At 44.3% G+C, this 17,552-nt stretch overlaps 1 protein-coding gene across 1 annotated transcript; it reads right to left on the bottom strand.

Moving 5' to 3' along the window:
- Positions 1 to 1,879: 1,879 nt before the first annotated feature.
- PNP (purine nucleoside phosphorylase) lies at positions 1,880 to 11,580 on the bottom strand. Its single transcript, XM_063410429.1, has 6 exons — positions 11,558 to 11,580; positions 7,730 to 7,899; positions 7,339 to 7,442; positions 5,912 to 6,087; positions 3,109 to 3,299; positions 1,880 to 2,173 (listed from the first exon to the last, which is right to left on the bottom strand). Exons 1-6 carry the CDS (start codon positions 11,578 to 11,580, stop codon positions 1,956 to 1,958), a joined length of 882 nt encoding a protein of 293 aa, XP_063266499.1. The 3' UTR covers positions 1,880 to 1,955.
- Positions 11,581 to 17,552: the final 5,972 nt, after the last annotated feature.

The raw sequence follows: 17,552 nt of genomic DNA, 5'->3' as shown, positions 1-17,552 counted from the left end.
CTCTGCACATCTGCCACTTTTCATATTTCTCTGCTTGTGCTGTCCCCCTTGACAAGCACTTCACTCCTGCTTGATCTGGAAAGGGAACAGCATTGTGAAAGATGGAGCTGGAGCCTCTTTCCCCTTGCAGATCACTACCAGAGCTAGGCCCAGAGACTGTCCTGACGGTCAGACCCACCAAATGGGAAGAGCTGCTGTCTCCGAGGGCTCCTCCAAGTGCCAGGAGCTGCCAGAACAAGTGACTCTGCCAAGAAATCACAAGCAGTGAATCCTTCCCTTCCACAGGTCCTCCAGACCAGGCTGGGCAGATATTCCTCAGGGCTGACCACAGGTAGCATTGCCCAGGAGGAGAGAAGGGGCCACCCCAAGATCTCCCCTACACTTGAAGTGCTGCCATTTCATGGAAAACATTCACAGCACAACTGTTCCTCCTGGTGGCAACATCTGCACCTTGGGTACTGCAGCTGACACCAGCAACTGCAGCATGAAGGGCTTCAAGCAAATACCCATCGGGAAAAAAATGGAAGAAATGTCATGGAAGGCTGAAGGTTGTGATGGAGGGCGAGCGTCGTAAACAACTGGTCAGCTAAATTTAGGAAACCAGGTTGGGAGCTCTCCATGACCGGTTGGGTGTCCTCAGTTCAGACCACTGAGTCAACTAAAAACATTTAGCTATGACAGTGATGTGCTTTATAGAGAATACAAGATAAATGAAGGGAAAAAGGTTATCTAATAATTACTGTCACTGTTTCACATCCAGCTGCATCCACAGCTCAGTTTGACCTTTGAGGAACAATGAATAATGCACCGTTCTGGTGAATGTTCCCCCTTTCTTGACAGACCATCAGCACACTGGTAAGGAAGAACCTCTCCTGTTTGTCCTTTACTCACTGCTTGGTTCAATTTCTTTATGTAAGAGGACCAAGAAAGTCCCAGAAAAATTTCATACCTGTGTCAAATTATTTCCCCTGTAATTTCACATTGCTAAAATCCACAAACCATTGGTTCTCCAAAATCTGTTGCAGGGACAGCAGCAAAGCTCAGGTGAAACATGGGATCAAACTGATCTCTCTGTCTCTGGGGACCAACAGGTAACCAGTCTGCAATGCTGAAGCCACTGATCTCCAAGACATCCAGAAACTGATCAAAACCAGGGAGAGATAGACCTGGATTCTGTTTCCAGATTGGCAATGTTTACATGGTGCACAGGTAAGCCATGCCTTGTACTGAGCTGAATTTTCACGTCCTGCTAAATTGGGCAATGAAACAGAACAGAGAGGTGTGAGGGGTGCTGGGGATGTGCTGCATTGTAGCAAACAGCTACAGAGCTCTCCAGCTGGCCATGAGGAGCCAAGGATGAGGAAAGAGAGGGCTTTCTGGGAGACCTTCTGGGAGGGGAAGGTCACACAACCCTATGGCAATGCAGTGGTTTTCCAAGCTGTAAAATCAATTGCAATTCACCTGCTCTGCACCATTGCTTGTTCCAGGCAGATCTCATCTTTAGCCTGGCCCATTTCATGTATCCAAAACTGAGTCTTTTTATGGGCTTCCACTGGCTTCAGACCAGGCCCTACCAAAGCAGGCCCAGCAGACACCAAGCCCCACAACCAATTCTTGACCTGGCTCATGTGCAGAGGGGAGCAGAGACTTGGGGCAGGAGGGAGCCCCAAGAGAGGCAGCTGGAGGTCGCAGTATTGAGGGCTCTGCTGGCACTGGGGTTTGGGAATGTGCCAGAGTGTTGAAAGGACAGTAAGCAGCTGTTTTGGTCACTGGCTACTAATGAAGGAATCATCCTGGCAAATTCAAAGAGAACCTCTGCACCTGATCAGATAAAGCACAAAGATCAAAAGGTCTATTTAAAATCGGGAGAGGAGGGGACAGTCCCACCAACAGCTCTCCCCCAGCACTTGGTAGTGTTCACACACATTATGATATGAAGGACTAATGGCTGGAGGTCATGGAGAGTTTGTGCTTTCCCCCAGCTTCCCAAGGAGGTGTGTGACCAGTCTCTGCAGGGCTTCGGCCCGGACCACCGAGATGCGCAGCACTTCCTCGTGGTTGGCCTTCTCCTGGCTGCTGCAGCTCATCACCACTTTGTTGGTGATGAGGGAGATCCCAAGGACTCGGAGGCCACAATGCCTGGCGACAATCACCTCTGGGACAGTGCTCATGCCTACAGTAGGGGAGAAAAGAGCCAGAATGAGTCAGGATTTACACCAAAACAAGATCTCCCCAAAGCTGCAAACCACGATCCTACCTCCAAGCACACGCCCTTGTCTCACTCCCCCCAGGTCTGTGTCTGAACTCTGTAATAGTTAAAGGCTGTGATATGTACAAGGCTCAAATAGCTGCAGCACTACAGTTACAACTCTGCTCAGCACAATAAGCCTCCTGCATTTGATCCTTGTGCCACAGCTCCCTCCTCAAGATGTGTCAGACTGCTTTGCAGACTTGCTAAGGAAGTACTGATGTGCTATGTCATTTGGCTCTTCCTTGGCTAAAAAAGCTATTGCAAATAAAAATGGCTTTGAGGGAGCTGAGCTCCTTTTCTCACACACAGTGAATGTGCAGGTACTAATGAACAGAGATCCATGAGCCAGGGGTCATGGAAGGAATCATAGCTGGAGGAGTCATATGGATCATGGCACTTAGTTTTCCTGTACACAGTTGGGAAGGTATCCATGATTACTGTCCCTAAACAAGACTCATAAGGGGGACTGGATTGTAGAGAAAAAGCACAGTGAAAATCTTTACAGTGTCAGAATTGGAGGAAAAATGCTAGAAAAAGACTTCATTTTTATTGGGTCCCTCTCAGTCCTCCTGAAGTGGAACTATCTGAGCATGAGAGATTTTGTGTTTAGAAAATAAACACAAAGTTGTGCCGAGATCCCTGTCCTGTGCAGCTGCAAGCACAGGGACTTTCTGCAGATCCTCCCAGGAGCCGCACTAAGCCACTGCAGAATGAAGCAGAAATACACAGAGCTCATTTCTCCAGCCCCAGGAGACTTAGAGAGTCAAAGACTGAAGCAAGTCAGCCTTGAGCAGAATTAACTGCTTGGTGCATGTGCCCAAAGAGCCCAGGCAGCCCAGCCTGGCAGCTCAGCTCACCCACAGCGTCGGCTCCCAGCGCCTGCAGCAGGCGGCACTCGGCGATGGTCTCGTAGCAGGGCCCGGCCAGCAGGCAGTACACTCCCTCCCTGGTGAAGCTCAGCAACCCCAGCTCCTGGGCACTCTCCATTGCCAGGCCAAGCAGGTCTTGTTCATAAGCATCTGACATGCAGGGAAACCTCACTCCAAACCTGAAAGGCAGTAGAGGACACAGCTGTGTGATAGTGCTACTGCTCCCTCTGTCAGAGCCCAGGGGTGGTCATTCTTTGGAGAAAAGGGAAGGGTTAAGGGCAGACCTGCCATGGATCAATCTCTCTGATTCCTCTCTTAGCATCAGGTAATTCTGCCATCAATCATGGAATAATTTGAATTGGAAGGGACCTTCAAAGGCCATCTCATCAAAACCCATGCAGTGATCAGGGACACCTTCAGCGAGATCAGGTTGCTCAGAGTCCTGTCCTACCTGACCTTGAATGTTTCCAGGAATGGGGCACCTACCTGGGCATGAAATTCCTGCTAGATCTAATCACCCAAGACTGTCAGCACACAGAGGTGATGGCTGTTGGAAGGCCTGGCACTACTTCCCCACTGCAGGAACCCTTCTGGAATGGTATTTCATGGGCTTTTGTCTAGTGAGAAATGATGGCCAGTTGTCTTTCTCCCCAGCAATTGCTCATGATGGCTTTTAAACATTCCCCACTAGACAGTTGCTGCTCTTTGGGCTTCCTGAGGCACAGAGTCCTTCAGGCTGCCCCTGAGTGGGGGTTTGAGCCAGGCCTGATGGAGCATCAGTATTTAAGGCCCATCACAGCAGGCAGCTACTTTACATCTTGGAGCTCCAGGGCTATATTTTCGGTAGCTTTCATCTTCTGCTTCAAGACTGGGTCTCTTGCTTTAGGTCTCAAAATAGCAGCTCAGTCCTGCTCCTGATGGAGAGAATTCTGCTCCTGACTCAAGGAGAGCAGAAGTAGAAGGCAAAGATTGTTATGCTGCCACTGAGGAAACCTGGAAAATAAACTCCCAGCCGTGTTCACCAATGCAATTCAGTAGGAGTGGACCAGGTCCCTCGTTTATGCCATTAAAGCTTCTGCTTGTTTACATGTTCTTCCAGCTGAATGCTTAGGGCAGTAGGTGGCTTATTTTGTTTTTATAAACACTAAATATTATATAAATAAAAACAAACTTTCCCTTCTGGTCTAAGGCAATAAGTATTCATCACCATGAAAATTGCTTCCCTTTTCTGAAGGATGGCCAGCTATGCAGAAGCCCAATCTCTAATTTATTAAAAAAATATTATTTCCACATCACTTCATTGCCTCTAGTTTTGCTCTGTTGTGCTTAGATAAATCCTTCCTGGTAGCTCAGCTGGACAGGATTTTAGAAGTTTGCTCAGCTAAATCTCTGCAATACTTTGAAACCTGATTCATAAAGACCTTTTGCCCATTTTGATGCCTTGGTCAGCAGTACAAAAGTCACCTCCCGGAGCACTGCAGTCTTCACCAAGAAGCTGCTTTTGGGAGGCAATGAGGCAGCTATGCTGCCTTTGAACGTTGTCCAGATGCAGTTGTTTGATTGGAGTTTCTCCTCCTGCTCCAGAGCAATTATGCAAGTCCAGAGAGCTTTAAACACTCCATGTGGCGTCCCTGCTTTTGATCACTTTCCTCCAACCCACGGCAATACCTACAAAAATCTAAAGATGTTCCACTTCAGATGGGTACTGTCCTCTTGCCATGGAGTCACAGCACAGGGATTGTTTCTCCTGAGGGACCTTTGCTGTTTCTCCTGCCAGCACCTTTCAGATTCTTTCAGAAGCAAGAGCCAGGTCTGCTGTTACATCAGGAAAGAACTGAAAACCAGGCAGGCCACCTTACTCTCAGCAGAACTTTTTCTCTGGAAAGATCTGAGGACAATCCAGATGCCTGCCCTGCAAATCCATCCATTTTTCAAGATGGGCCTTCGATCTTACCAGTCGGATGGTGTCTTGGAAGGATTTTAGGATCATAAATTCATTTTGGAAGGGACCTCAAGGTCATCTAGTCCAGCATCCTGCTCAAAGCAAATCCAAATATGGTGGCAACTGCAGTTCAGGGGTGAGGATATGTTAGAAGCTCCTCTCTGCACTTTCCATAAGGTAAAGATTCTGCTACACAGCCAGTACAGGAAACCTGAATTCCCAGTTCAGCCAGCAGCAGGTTGTTCTTGTAGATCTCAAGGTCTCTGAAAAAGCTGCCAAGACAACCACCTCTCATCAGAGCAATGCCTTCAGTGAATACAAAGGCACCCCAGTTTAAAGACCTGGATACAGCAGTGGTGATCAGGAAATTTAGAGGTTTCATCTTTGCTCTGCCCTGCACCTACTGCCTGGCCTCTGCTGTACTCATTCCATCACACCAGAAATGGCTGTTGATAAACCCAGGCTGGAGACAGCACAGTTCACTGATTGCTCAGTTAAGAGGAACCAACAGAGAGAGGGACTGACAAGAAGAGAAGCAGTGGGTGTCTCTAGCAGATGGTGCAGCTGGTTGTGTCAGGAGAAGGCTCAGAAGCCTACTTGTACAAAACAAAACCTTCTGAGGGTTTGTGTGTAAACTCCTTGTAGGCTGGTAAAAGTAAGCAACAGCCAAGGGAAGGCAGGGCAGGTGGCACAGCACACAGAGCTACTGCTGTAACTCCTCTCTTGTGGCTACCTGGAGCCAAACTCTACCTCTCAGTAAATATTTGTCACAACTGGCACCCCCAGCCCATGGCTGAAGGAAGAAAGGATTAATTGATATGGACATGGAGCTGATGCCTTCTTACTTACCTCTCATCATTTGGTCCACGCAGGGGATTCTGCCCTCCCAAGCCAAACAAGCTGATGTGATCCCTTATGAACATGATGTCCCCCACTTGGAAGTGGGGATTCAGTCCTCCAGCAGCATTTGTGACAATCAAGATCTCCACCCCCAGGAGAAAGAACACCCTGATGGGAAAGGTGACCTGCAAGAAGCAAAAGTATTTGTGCAATGAGTGTCACAGTCAGCAGACAGCTACTGCTACTACATTTGTAATATCACAATTTGTGGATGCAAAGAGTCTACACATGGAGACAAAACAACCTTCTTCAAATTTAAACATTCCTCTAATTTAAATAGAAGGTTAATGATTTAAAAACAAATTAAACATAATCTTGCAATGAAACAAAATCCTGCATTAAAACCCAAGACCACATTTCCTACAGTTGCACTAAGGTCAAATAAAGGTGGTGCAGAAAGAACATGCAGACAGTTTTTGCTCACTGCCAAGGTCTTGCAGAGATCAAACCACTGTGCTGATTGAAGTAACCACTTATTCACAGGGACCTGGAGAGTAATCCAAAGTTAAGGAACAATTGGGAGCTGGAGAAAAAAAATTAGGAAGTTTGATTTGAGGAGTCACAAAGGAATTTGGATGATACCTGCTATCAATCAGATGCTACTGTGAGCAAAAAATTTCCTAATAATGGACACCACTTCTTCAAGAAATTAGTTAATTTTAATAGGCAAACATGTCTTGATAAACCTAGTTTTGTACTGAGTGATTTTAAAATAGTTGTTTTTCTATAAGAAGTTGAGTGGTGCCAAAAATTACAGTTTATATCCACATGCAAACAACCTCAATGCAAAAAGGAGAATCTCAGAGCAATCCAAATTAAAAAAGAGCCAATAAATAAATATTATTGTTGTTTTCTAGCAGAAAAGTACATATGTGCATGGTAGGTAACATAAATCTCCACACATTCCAGTGTGTTAGCTGGGAGGTTACAGCAGCTTGCAGTAGCCTGGGAACTTTTTCTAGGGGAAAAAAAAGCTGTAAAGTGTAGAAAGGCAATAGAAGATTGAAATAGATTATTCTTATCAAAGTTTTGTGGTTGCTGATTTAAACCATGATTAAACTGACTAAGTTAAAGCATGTAAATTAATCTGCCTTCTATGATAAACTATTTCTCCCTGCAAGAGTAGCAGGGTCAGCCAATTTATGTGGCTGTGCAGCATCACCTTCACCCAGCAGAAGCCATCCACCTCGTGGTTTGAATTCCCAGGTTTTTTTGGGGGGGGGAAGATCTGAAATCTAAGAAAGACTCATTTCAAGAGCAATATGAGTTCATTGCAAGAGCTAACATCCTGTAGCTAAACAGCAAGGCAAGCAGTCCCTTCTGCAGCTTTTACAACACATCTCCCCCAGTGAATATTTTCCTGAAGGAGGACTCACCGTGCTGAAGGAGTAGCCTTCGTAGGAGTGGAAACGCCCCTGCATGCACACACAGGGCTGTCCCTTCAGCTCCCCAAACACCAATCTGCCAGCATGCCCTGCCACTGGAAAGAACAGAGTGTCACTTCAGTTACAGGTCTCAAGGAGTTTGACTTCAGACTGATCTGTTAGTAGATGATTTTGCTTTACCACAGGGCCAAGCACTCCTGCAAAAGCAGAAGCTGGAAATCAAATAAATAAAAACATATTTCTGTGCTATGATATTTATGTTTTTTACTGCGAACACACATTTCTCCAGCATGGGACTGGTTTGCAGATCCGAGTGACCCCTGTGTGAGGCTCTGCTCAGGCTGCTGCTGCGTGGGGCGCTGACGCCCTGAGCTGTGCTCACCCGTGCTCCGTGGGAAGTGGGGGATGTCCTCGTACAGGAATTCTGTCTTGTTTTCCAGCACATCAGCCAGACCTCCCAGCCCAGAGCCGCAGACGATGGCGACCCTGGGCCGCTGCGCAGCACGGGCACGCAGCCACTCTGCTGTCTCCTTGTACACCTCGTAGCTGTTTCTGCAGGAGGAGAACAGGTCAGTGAGACTACCAAAGAACAAGCTTCAAAGGATAAAGGTCCTGAAAAGGTGCAGAGAAAAAGAAATTTCATTAAGACTATAATAATAGAAGCTTCACTGCTATTATTGAAGATGCATCACTTTTAATCTCATGTATTTTACCCCTGACTACAGGGAAGTCATTTGAATCCCCTTGGCTGTTTTTATTCTGTAGATGAAGAATGGCTAATGATACCTAGATCACAGAAATGCCACAAGGCATAACCACTCCTGCTTCTGATGGGCTCTGGTCTCTCCTGAGTTACTGAAAAAAGGCAAAAGCACAGTTAGACTGAGAAATTCCAACCTATATGAGTCTGTGGGCCTGATATTTTTGGGTCTTAGAGGTTTTAGCCTGCTGGTAGTTGCTAACTCCTTTCTCAAGGGAAAAGTTTCTTAGGAAAGCTTCTTCCCAAAACAATCCTAGGAAAACAACTATCCTTTCCCAAAACAATCTTCCTCCAGGTGGTGTTTGTCTTTCTGGTTCCCAGAGAAAAACATTTTGGCTGTTTCTCTAGTTTGACCAATGGGATTGAGGAGGCATCAGTCCTGTTCACCAATCGTGTTAAGTCTGTATCAGAACACCTTATAAAATTAGACAATTGAAGGGTTTTTATGCCTTTTGCCTTCTGAAATATTTGGAATCTTTTGTCTTTTTTTTGTGTTCTACACCGACATGAGTCTGCATGGGGATGTCCAGCCTGTGATGGGGAAATCCAAGTGCGGAGCTCTGAAGAGACCTGAACAACACAGCTGGAATGCTGTGCTGATGGAGTAGACACTGTCACCTGCAGTAGGTAAAGATTCAGATGAACTCCTGAGACATGAGTCAAGCAGCATCGACAGAGATGGAGAAGGCAGTCTCTGTAAGTGTTGAGTGCCATCAGCTCCCACTTCCATCCAGGCTGGTACCACATGTCAGACACCCACCCACCCTCTCGACACCTCGTGCCTTCAGTACAGAGGGTAAACAGGGAGATCTTACCCAGCCTCTTCTCTCCCACAGCGTGGGCATGGGATCACACCTGCAGCCCAGACATAGCCAAGAGGCCCAATGACATCAGTTTCCATCAAAACAAGTGAAAAGCAGGAATCTGGGCTCCACATCTTAGACTGACTCAAGAGAGAAACTCAGCAAATACCTTGGTTAAAAGTCTTATCCAGCAGGGAGCCTCATTGCCTGAAGGGGGGGTAGAAGTTGGCATTACAGTGCCTGTTGTATATCTGTCTCATGGGAAGGGAGAGGAGTTCAACTTTTAACCTCTTAGCCCAGTATTCAGATGCCTTAATCACAGTTTTGAAGCACAATCAATAGCAAAATAATCCTATAATCCTGTTTCCAATAGGACAATGCAGATACTTTCTGGAAGTCAATATCAAGGTTGATTGGAAGCTATCCTCAAAAGCAGGGGTACTAATAGCAGTTCTTGGAAGCAACTCAATCATTACCATTGATGAGTAGAATTAATGATTGTACATTGTAGAGGACTGGGTCCTGGCATGAACCATCACAGGCAGGCACAGTGGTTCTCTCTATGAAAAGTTGATGTGATTATTGAGAGGTGAGAAAATCAGATACTGTGAGGCTGCAGGTGATGTAAAATTGACTGGAGGTGGTGATAAGCAGTCACTGTCTGCCCAGGAATGCTTCTTTTGGTTCCTTTTTTGTCGAGTCTCTTGTTTCAAGAGGTGTAAACCTTAGGAATGCTGTGATGCTGCTCTCAGCAGTCTTAGAGGACAGACAGAAAATCTTTCAAAGGGGTGCTCCTCACTCCAGGAGGTCTCAGGCCACTAAAAGGATTTGACTGTCTGTGTACAGTTGGTTCTTCCAACTAAAGTACCAGATATTGAAACAAAGGTTCTCAATTCTATCTTTTCTTTCTTTATACTGACAGGGTCAGTAGTTACTGCACAGATATTTTTTTGTAAGCATTTAATCTCTTAGCTGTCTAGTTACTACTGTAAGTCTTATCCAGCATATGACACATCAAACTTACAGTCCTAGTTACAAACTGTGACGTCAAAAATACCTAAAAAGTCATAAACCTGCAATCCAATGAGAAGAAATAACTTCCATACACATAGATTAAAATGAAGAGTCATACTTAGCTGAAATACTTTTCAAAGGAAAAGTTTGGAAATGAGAGAGTTTATTTACCATCACATACTGAATTTTCTAAGTGTATCATGAGCTCCTGAAATAAGCAGGAGCTGTGAAAGTAACATTAATAAAGACTACACTTGACTACGTTATCACTTGCTCCCAGACAAAAGCTTTAAAAGTGCTTTACATACATTAATGAACAATTCTCCCCAATTTCTCTGTTGAATAACCATAATCCTTGTTTAGAAATTCAAGGGAACCAAGAGAATTTATATGTAATGCCCACGCTTTTGACATACCTGTGGCAGGCATGAGGAAAGAACAAGGTCACCAGGATCTGCTCTTCCTCGTGACCATAATACTGCTTGTTTCAGTATTTTTTTAAGTGCATAAACCATTGCAAAATAACACTAAAGAATGGATATTATTCCTATATCCTCAGAAATTTTAGGAATGTGGGAAGGAATCCATTCAATGTCAGCTGAAAACATCAGGATTGACTGAGCTATGGGACGTTACAGTGAATTCTTTTTCCCTTTAAACAGAAGATATTAAAATACTTCTTAACCAAAGAAGTAAATCTGCAGTGCTGCATATGTTTTCTTGCCTGAAAGGAGCTCCAGCAAGTGCACAGGGGCCTGGCAGAGCCCTGTCCATCCCAAAAGCTTCGGGCACATCAGAGCTGTCCCCAGTGCTGAGAGCACAGCGATGCCAAAATTAATCTGCTTGCAGCATTTAGCTTTCAGAAGCCTTCCGGATGACATCAAAGGGACTGGCAAGCACTGATAATTTCTGAATGCAAGGGAGATACCTGCTCAGCAGGAGCAAAGGGGGAGTTTGACCTATGGGTCACCAAACAGAGTGTTTGGCCTGGAACTGCATGAGCACAAGGCCTATGCAAGCTTTTTGACAGCTTGAATTAATACATGTAGCACAAAGGCCCCTCTAGCTGCTCTAACAATGCACACCTAATAATAGTGCTCGGTAGCATCACTTTGGATTAAATCACAGGATCAGCTGAAAACACAATCCCCTTTATTGTGATTGCTGTCATCCGCTGGAGAAACGCATCTGTTGCAAAACACAGGACTGTCACCGGTGACAGATCTTTCATGGCGTGAAAGAAAAACCCCACCCTTATTGTGCTTCTAAATTGGCTGAAAGCAAATCCATGTAAAAAAGCGGGCATATCCCAATAAACAGCTAAAGCATTAGGTTTGGGGGCACACGGCCATACGTTCTCACAGTCTGTGCCTCTGCACAGGAGACATTTGCCTCTTCTGGCCCATAACCTCTCCCAAGGTCACCTACTTGCTGCCATATTTCATAATACCAGCACCTGCACAGGCAGATGGCCAGATTCCTCTCCAATAACAAGATGTTTACTTCTGAGCAGCCTTTGTCTGACATTTATTGAGTGCCCAGTAGAAAGAAAACAAGGTGAGGAAAAGCGATGTAATTTTGTTAGCCCATCCAGCTTGGACATCTGTGCATCCCCTATTTCACAGCACCTTACCTGTCTTCCTCAGCATAGGCCATCCTCCTCCTCTCTGGTTAACCAAAAGAAGGGGATGGTTGCTGCAAGTGGAGCTGCAGGGTTTTATTTGAGGCCTATTGAACCTGCAGAAGCTGCTGCTGTCTCCGGCAGTGAGTCAGGGAGGTGTGTCCCAGCTTCTTCCTGCTGTCCCCTGAGCATCTCTAATCCCCGAGTAGGAGTGGCATGCTCAGGACATCTGCTTTTCTGGCCTCACCCCACATGACACACATGCTCTGGAGCTCTGCAGAAAGCTTACACGCATGCACACACACACACTGTAATGCAGATTAAGCCTAGAAATTTCACACGCACGCACACAACTTTTCAGTGGCTGACAAGGGATCTGCCTGGATTTGCACCTCTTGTGTCACCTGGGAACCAGCTGGAATCACCTGCTCCTCTGCAATTCACAAAAAAATCAAAAATCAAACACTGGGACTGTACCTGTACCACCTACCACTGACACCAGACCTTTCCATATCTCACATCATCACCTTCCCATTCTTTCATGGCAACCAGGGCTGATGACCCATTAGCTCCCCTCAGGGTTTTTTGTTCATATTTAATTGCCTCATCCTTTCCAAAAGAAAATACTTATTTGAGATATGCTAAACCTCTGTTCAGGAGATTATGGGAGACACAGGAAAGAAGACAGACACCCCACCATCTGTCCCTTTAATTTTAGCTTTGCTGTGTATGAAAACAAATATAAAAACAACCTTGTCATATGGATCTGTTAGTGCATCAGCGTTTGATCCCAACAACTGATGTGAACCACATTTTACAGAGCCAGAGATGTTTCCAAGACAATTGAACGCCAAAAAAATTCAAGAAAATCAGTGATGAGTAGAGACCTTACACGCCCCAGCTGAAAGGCCATATCTACAATATGCATTCACAGCTTAACAGATCCAAAATGGACACATGGGAGTAGAATTTATAAATATCCCAAGCAGGGACAAAACCTCTATTAGAACTTGTCAATTCTTAGACAAATCAGCCAGACATTAAAGAAAATTTAGAAAACTGGGCAGTACCCATTTCAAGTCTTGGATTTCTTATTTCTTACAGTCCTCTTTAATTTATCATCCTGAGGACCTTGCATCAAACAGACCATTGTTGCCCCAGAAAACTGTCTCTGAGAACTTTAAAGTCAAACAAGGTAATAAACACAGCAAGAAAAAGCCAGCATTTTTAGAGATAGATATACCTCATGCTGGAAAGCAGAAACCCAGCAAAGCCAGCACAGGCTGGGAGTCTGCAACAACCAGAGAATTTATAAGTACAATTCTGTTTTATTTGTTGAAAAATACAGTTGGCACCAAAGATACAGAAAATGGACCTGAATAGGAACCATAATGAGGCCCTTTCCTGTCAAGTTCTTGACCTTCTCCCTTAAATTCACACTTCCATTTACTTCTTAATTTCTCTTATAAAGCTTAAAATTCCTCTTCTACAGAGACAAAGCAGGTGGGGTGCTGCCACTTCATTGCTGCACTGGCATGGTGCATCTTACTCTTGGTTTGCTGGAGGCAGTGGGAAAATCAACATGAAGGATCTATAAATCATTTTCCCTTCTATGCCCTCTTTCTACCTCTGTTTTTACCATGTTTCCCCTCATTTTTCAACTATTTTTATCATTCTCATTCTTGTACTACTTCTGAATCTTGGGTCATCTCTGCCTCTGTCTGTTCTAGGTATATCCTTTTTTCAGTATTGTTTTTCTGTACAAAGCACAGCAGAATGAGAGCAGAGAAGGTTTTAGGTAGATTTGACTGCACCAAACCCTGTGCCCAAAGAGGGCTCACATGCTTGGCTGTGAGCCAGTGTGCCAAAGGACTCTGCCAGTCACCATCATCCCAAGCAATTCACCCAAACCCAGGGTCTTAGAGCCACTTCCCAGCTCCCTCAAGTCTTTCTGCCCTCTGGAAGTCCAGGCTCCTCTTGCCACTACTCAGGACTTCTTTGAAACCCATTACTTGCTGCCATTAAATTCGATTACAGGGCAATGTTAGGCCCTTAATGTTGATTTTCCATATAGTTTGTTGGTATCAGCAGAGTTCTGATGCCCCCCAGATATGTTCCCTTCTTCAGCCTTAATCTGATTACATTCATTAATCTGATTCTTTTTTGCAAAGCAGACAAGAGAGATCAGACAGCCTGAGAGCTCTTCCCAATTTGCTCTCATCTGAGACAACCTCCTTCCTAGTTTAGATTTACATGGAAAACAGGATTATCAAAAAGGGGCCATTTTATCTGTCTTTCTGCAGTGTCTGTTATTTAACAGCCACAGAAATTACTTGAGTTTTAACCTGTAATGCCGCATTGGCTGGACAAGAACAAAATAAACGTTCACCCTACTAGGACAAAATTAATTTGAGCACTGAGGGCATTCATGCCAATTAGACTGCAGGGAATACTCCAAATCAGATTTATCTAGAAAAAGAAGGTATTGAATAGGTTGCATAATGCTGAAAAAAAGTATTGAGAGTCTTCTGTCCTGAAGGAATCTCAGTTGTCTCTGTCTGTATGTGTCTGCAGCAATTTGTATCTATAATCCTGATTTTACTGCCTTGGCTGTCATTCAACCCCTGCTTCTGTAGTGAGAACTTCAACTGCTACAGGATGCAGATACAATCACCTGAAATAATTTTCTAACAGTGCTGTACATTCCTACAGCAACTTCCATCTAAAGAAACGTCCTGAAGTATTTTGCAAGCATTTCATCAAAACATTTAATTAATGCTTTCATGCTAAGTCTCCACTTCCCTGTGTGCTGACATTATCACAGTATCAAATTATCTTGCAGTCTTCTCACACGTACTGCACATCACTCTTTTGGGAAGGGGAACTGACTGCAGGAATATTCACAGTGTCCACACAGTGGGGACACCTAGCTCAGAAGTCAGCATCCCCCCAAAGCACTGCAGGCACTACCCTGCCCTTACAGGGGCTGTGCTCACTTAGCTGGGGGCATTTCTCCCAATTCTCTCATATTTAAAAAAGCCAGGATTGTGCCTCAGAGTTTTGGAGGAAGGTGAAATGGCTAAAGCTTGGAAAGTTTTTCCTTTTCTGCTGATTACCAAATGCGCACGTTCCAGGTTTGATTTAAAAATTACTGCCAAGAATTATTCAGGAATTTTGCAGCAATTTGGAAAGGCTTTGTTCGGGAAACTCATTATTGTCTGTACACTGGCTAGCCAGACAGCCACTGGAGTGTTACTAGGCACAAGAAAGGTAAATAAAATCAAATTATATATCAGAAAAGTTATTCCCCAACAGATATTTTTCATAACAATCTCTAGCAGTATCTGCCTGGAGTGGTGTGTGTGCTGCTCATTGTATTTCGACAGGAAAGAGACCTCTGACCACATGAATGCAGCAAAGGGTTGGCCAGGGGAACAGAAAACCAGACGATCAAAGAGCCTGTCATGGTTAGCTGAGCAAAATGAGAGCAAAGCAATGCTTCCATGACAGCCTAAAAATGTTGCCATGGAGGCAGGAGAGATACAGAAACTTAAGACAGGCAGCAGGAAACCGAGGAGATGCGTGTTCAGTCAGGCCAGACGTCAGGAAAAAAGCTTCCTGCTGCCCAAAATGTGCAGTTCTAAATAGCCCTCCTGTGAGGGCAGTGGGAAAAGGCTTTTAGGACAGAGATCAGTTAATGTAAAGGGTTTATGATGTTTACTGGCAGGGAAGCAGCCACAGCACTCACAAATTGTATGCCTGCTCTGTAAAATCTCACCATCTCTATAAGACTCAGGCAGAAAGAGGAAGGAACTTGATGAAACCTGGGAATAAATGACACCACAGAAATCAGTAAAAGAGCAGAGATGTCTTCATACCAGCCAACATTTCCATCTTCCAGCTCTAGGAGATGTATCAAACAGCAAAGGGTAAGACTGGGGTTATGGCTATGGGACTTTGTGGAAGCAAAGGCACCTGTGGCAAGGAACTTAGAGAGAAAGAGTATAAAAAGGATTATTTGGGGATTTTAAGAAAAGGAGTTATACCTTCTGAAGGTATACAACCAGGGATCAGCAGAATGTCAGGCTTGGGATGAATAGATGGGCTTTTCAAAGTGGAAGAGCTTTGAGGCAGGCAAAAAATCAGAGAGTTCAGGGGAAAGTGTGGAGGGCTGAAACAGTCCTTCAGTGAGGGTAAGTGGAAAAGAAACCACAGATCCTGATGGACTAGAGACTAAAAAAGGCCAGGTACCCCGCTGGCCTACAATAAACACAAATAACTTGAACTAAAATTATAAGGAATAAGGAAGAAATGCTTTCAGGCCTGTCACAGAAGAAAACAATTCTCAGATAATTAAATAATACTACACAGCTCCAGGTATCACTAAGAATCCTTGACAATAGATATATTTTCCTATTCAACACAGGTAAATGCAGTTCATATCCTGGCACCACAGCCAGCTGCTGGCCTGGGACTCCAATATGCTTCTCCATATGAATATGACTTCTTCCTAGGAAGGCCACTTATGCATATCAAAACAACACAGGACCAAAGTTTATCCTGCTCTGTGGTCTGGTTTCCTCTTCAACAATTGATAATACTTTCACACAGTGAAATGCCAGACCTTTCACTAGGTCTCAAGACCATGTCCTCATTTCCCCAAAGCCCCTTTTGGAAAACACTGATTTCTGGAGGTCAGTAGGTGAACATAGTACCATTTGTAATTGTAGTCTGTCACAACTACATCTGTAGGATGTATTTGTGCTTTTCCAACAGGATCAATGATTCCTCATTATCTTGTTTGTGGTGCAATAATAACACATTATTGAACAGTCAATAGATTCTCCCTTTCATTTCAGTGATTTTTGTTTAAAGAAGCAAAGGTTAGAAAATTGTATGTCATTTTACTAACTGGCTACATCAGACACTGTTTACTGGAGTTTCCCAACTCACTTTCCTTGCAGCAGATAATGGCTGCAATTCCTCTGGTGATGAAAGTGAAGCAAAAGTCTGCCTGACTTTGGACTGCAAGCCAGAAGCAGAACAAGAATGACCCATACAGATCAGTCCTCAAGGTCATGGAAATCCACTTCATTAAGGGCAACCAGCTGTCCCAGCATCATGCATTGCATTGCAATAGAAGATAGTGTTGTGATTTAGATACCACACTGGCAAAGTTTAGATACTCTATTAGCAATAAATCTAATCATAATCATCCCTATAATCACTGTGGATGATTTCTCTCATGTCTGACTGAGAGCCTTCTCTCAACTGCTCAGCCACACAATTGCTATCACCCCAATTTACAAATATCTTGCATCCAGCACAGTGACAGATAAAACCATAGTGAGATCTGGTGCAAAATTATGTGGGTTTGGGACTGATCTTTAGAAGCAGAGTGAGAAGCACTAGGTATCCCATGGAATCTATGGAAGTTTCTTCTGTGGCTCAGCATAGTCCCCAGACAACTCCCTGCACACATCCAGTATGACTGAAAGGGCTCCCAAACCCCAGCTCCAACACGTAGTAAGAGTTATACCATATATCTACAAAAGAAAAAAAAATCAGGGCCATAAACAAGACTACTTTGTTCTTAATGGAATGTTTAACTTCCCATGTTTAACTGCCCAATATTCCCTTAAAGACAGATGCTTCCATCTGGGGCTGTTGGTGCCACAGCTGTGCACACAGGTTATGGTCTGACTGGGAAAATATCAGCTGTAGATCAGCTGAGAAAAGTTTAGCTCCATAGAAGCAGGGCTAATGCAGGAAGAAAGTGCTATGTGCTCATTTTAAGTATCTTACGTGGACCAAAAAACCCCAAAACCAACAAACAAACAAACAAGAGAGATTATTTTGCATAACACAGAAATGTCTACTCAAATTTCTGCTTTAACCTGAAGACATTTCAGAAAACATAGGAGGATCCTGAAGCTCACAAGCTGAGTTAAAAGTTTAATTTCAGATAAAGCATCACATTTTTCTTAAGCATGCTATTCAATCCCAT

Source organism: Prinia subflava, chromosome 13, assembly GCF_021018805.1.
Source record: "Prinia subflava isolate CZ2003 ecotype Zambia chromosome 13, Cam_Psub_1.2, whole genome shotgun sequence".
Taxonomy (NCBI): domain Eukaryota; kingdom Metazoa; phylum Chordata; class Aves; order Passeriformes; family Cisticolidae; genus Prinia; species Prinia subflava.
The sequence above is the reverse complement of the archived record's forward strand: the minus strand, read 5'-3'. Positions and strand labels throughout refer to the sequence as shown.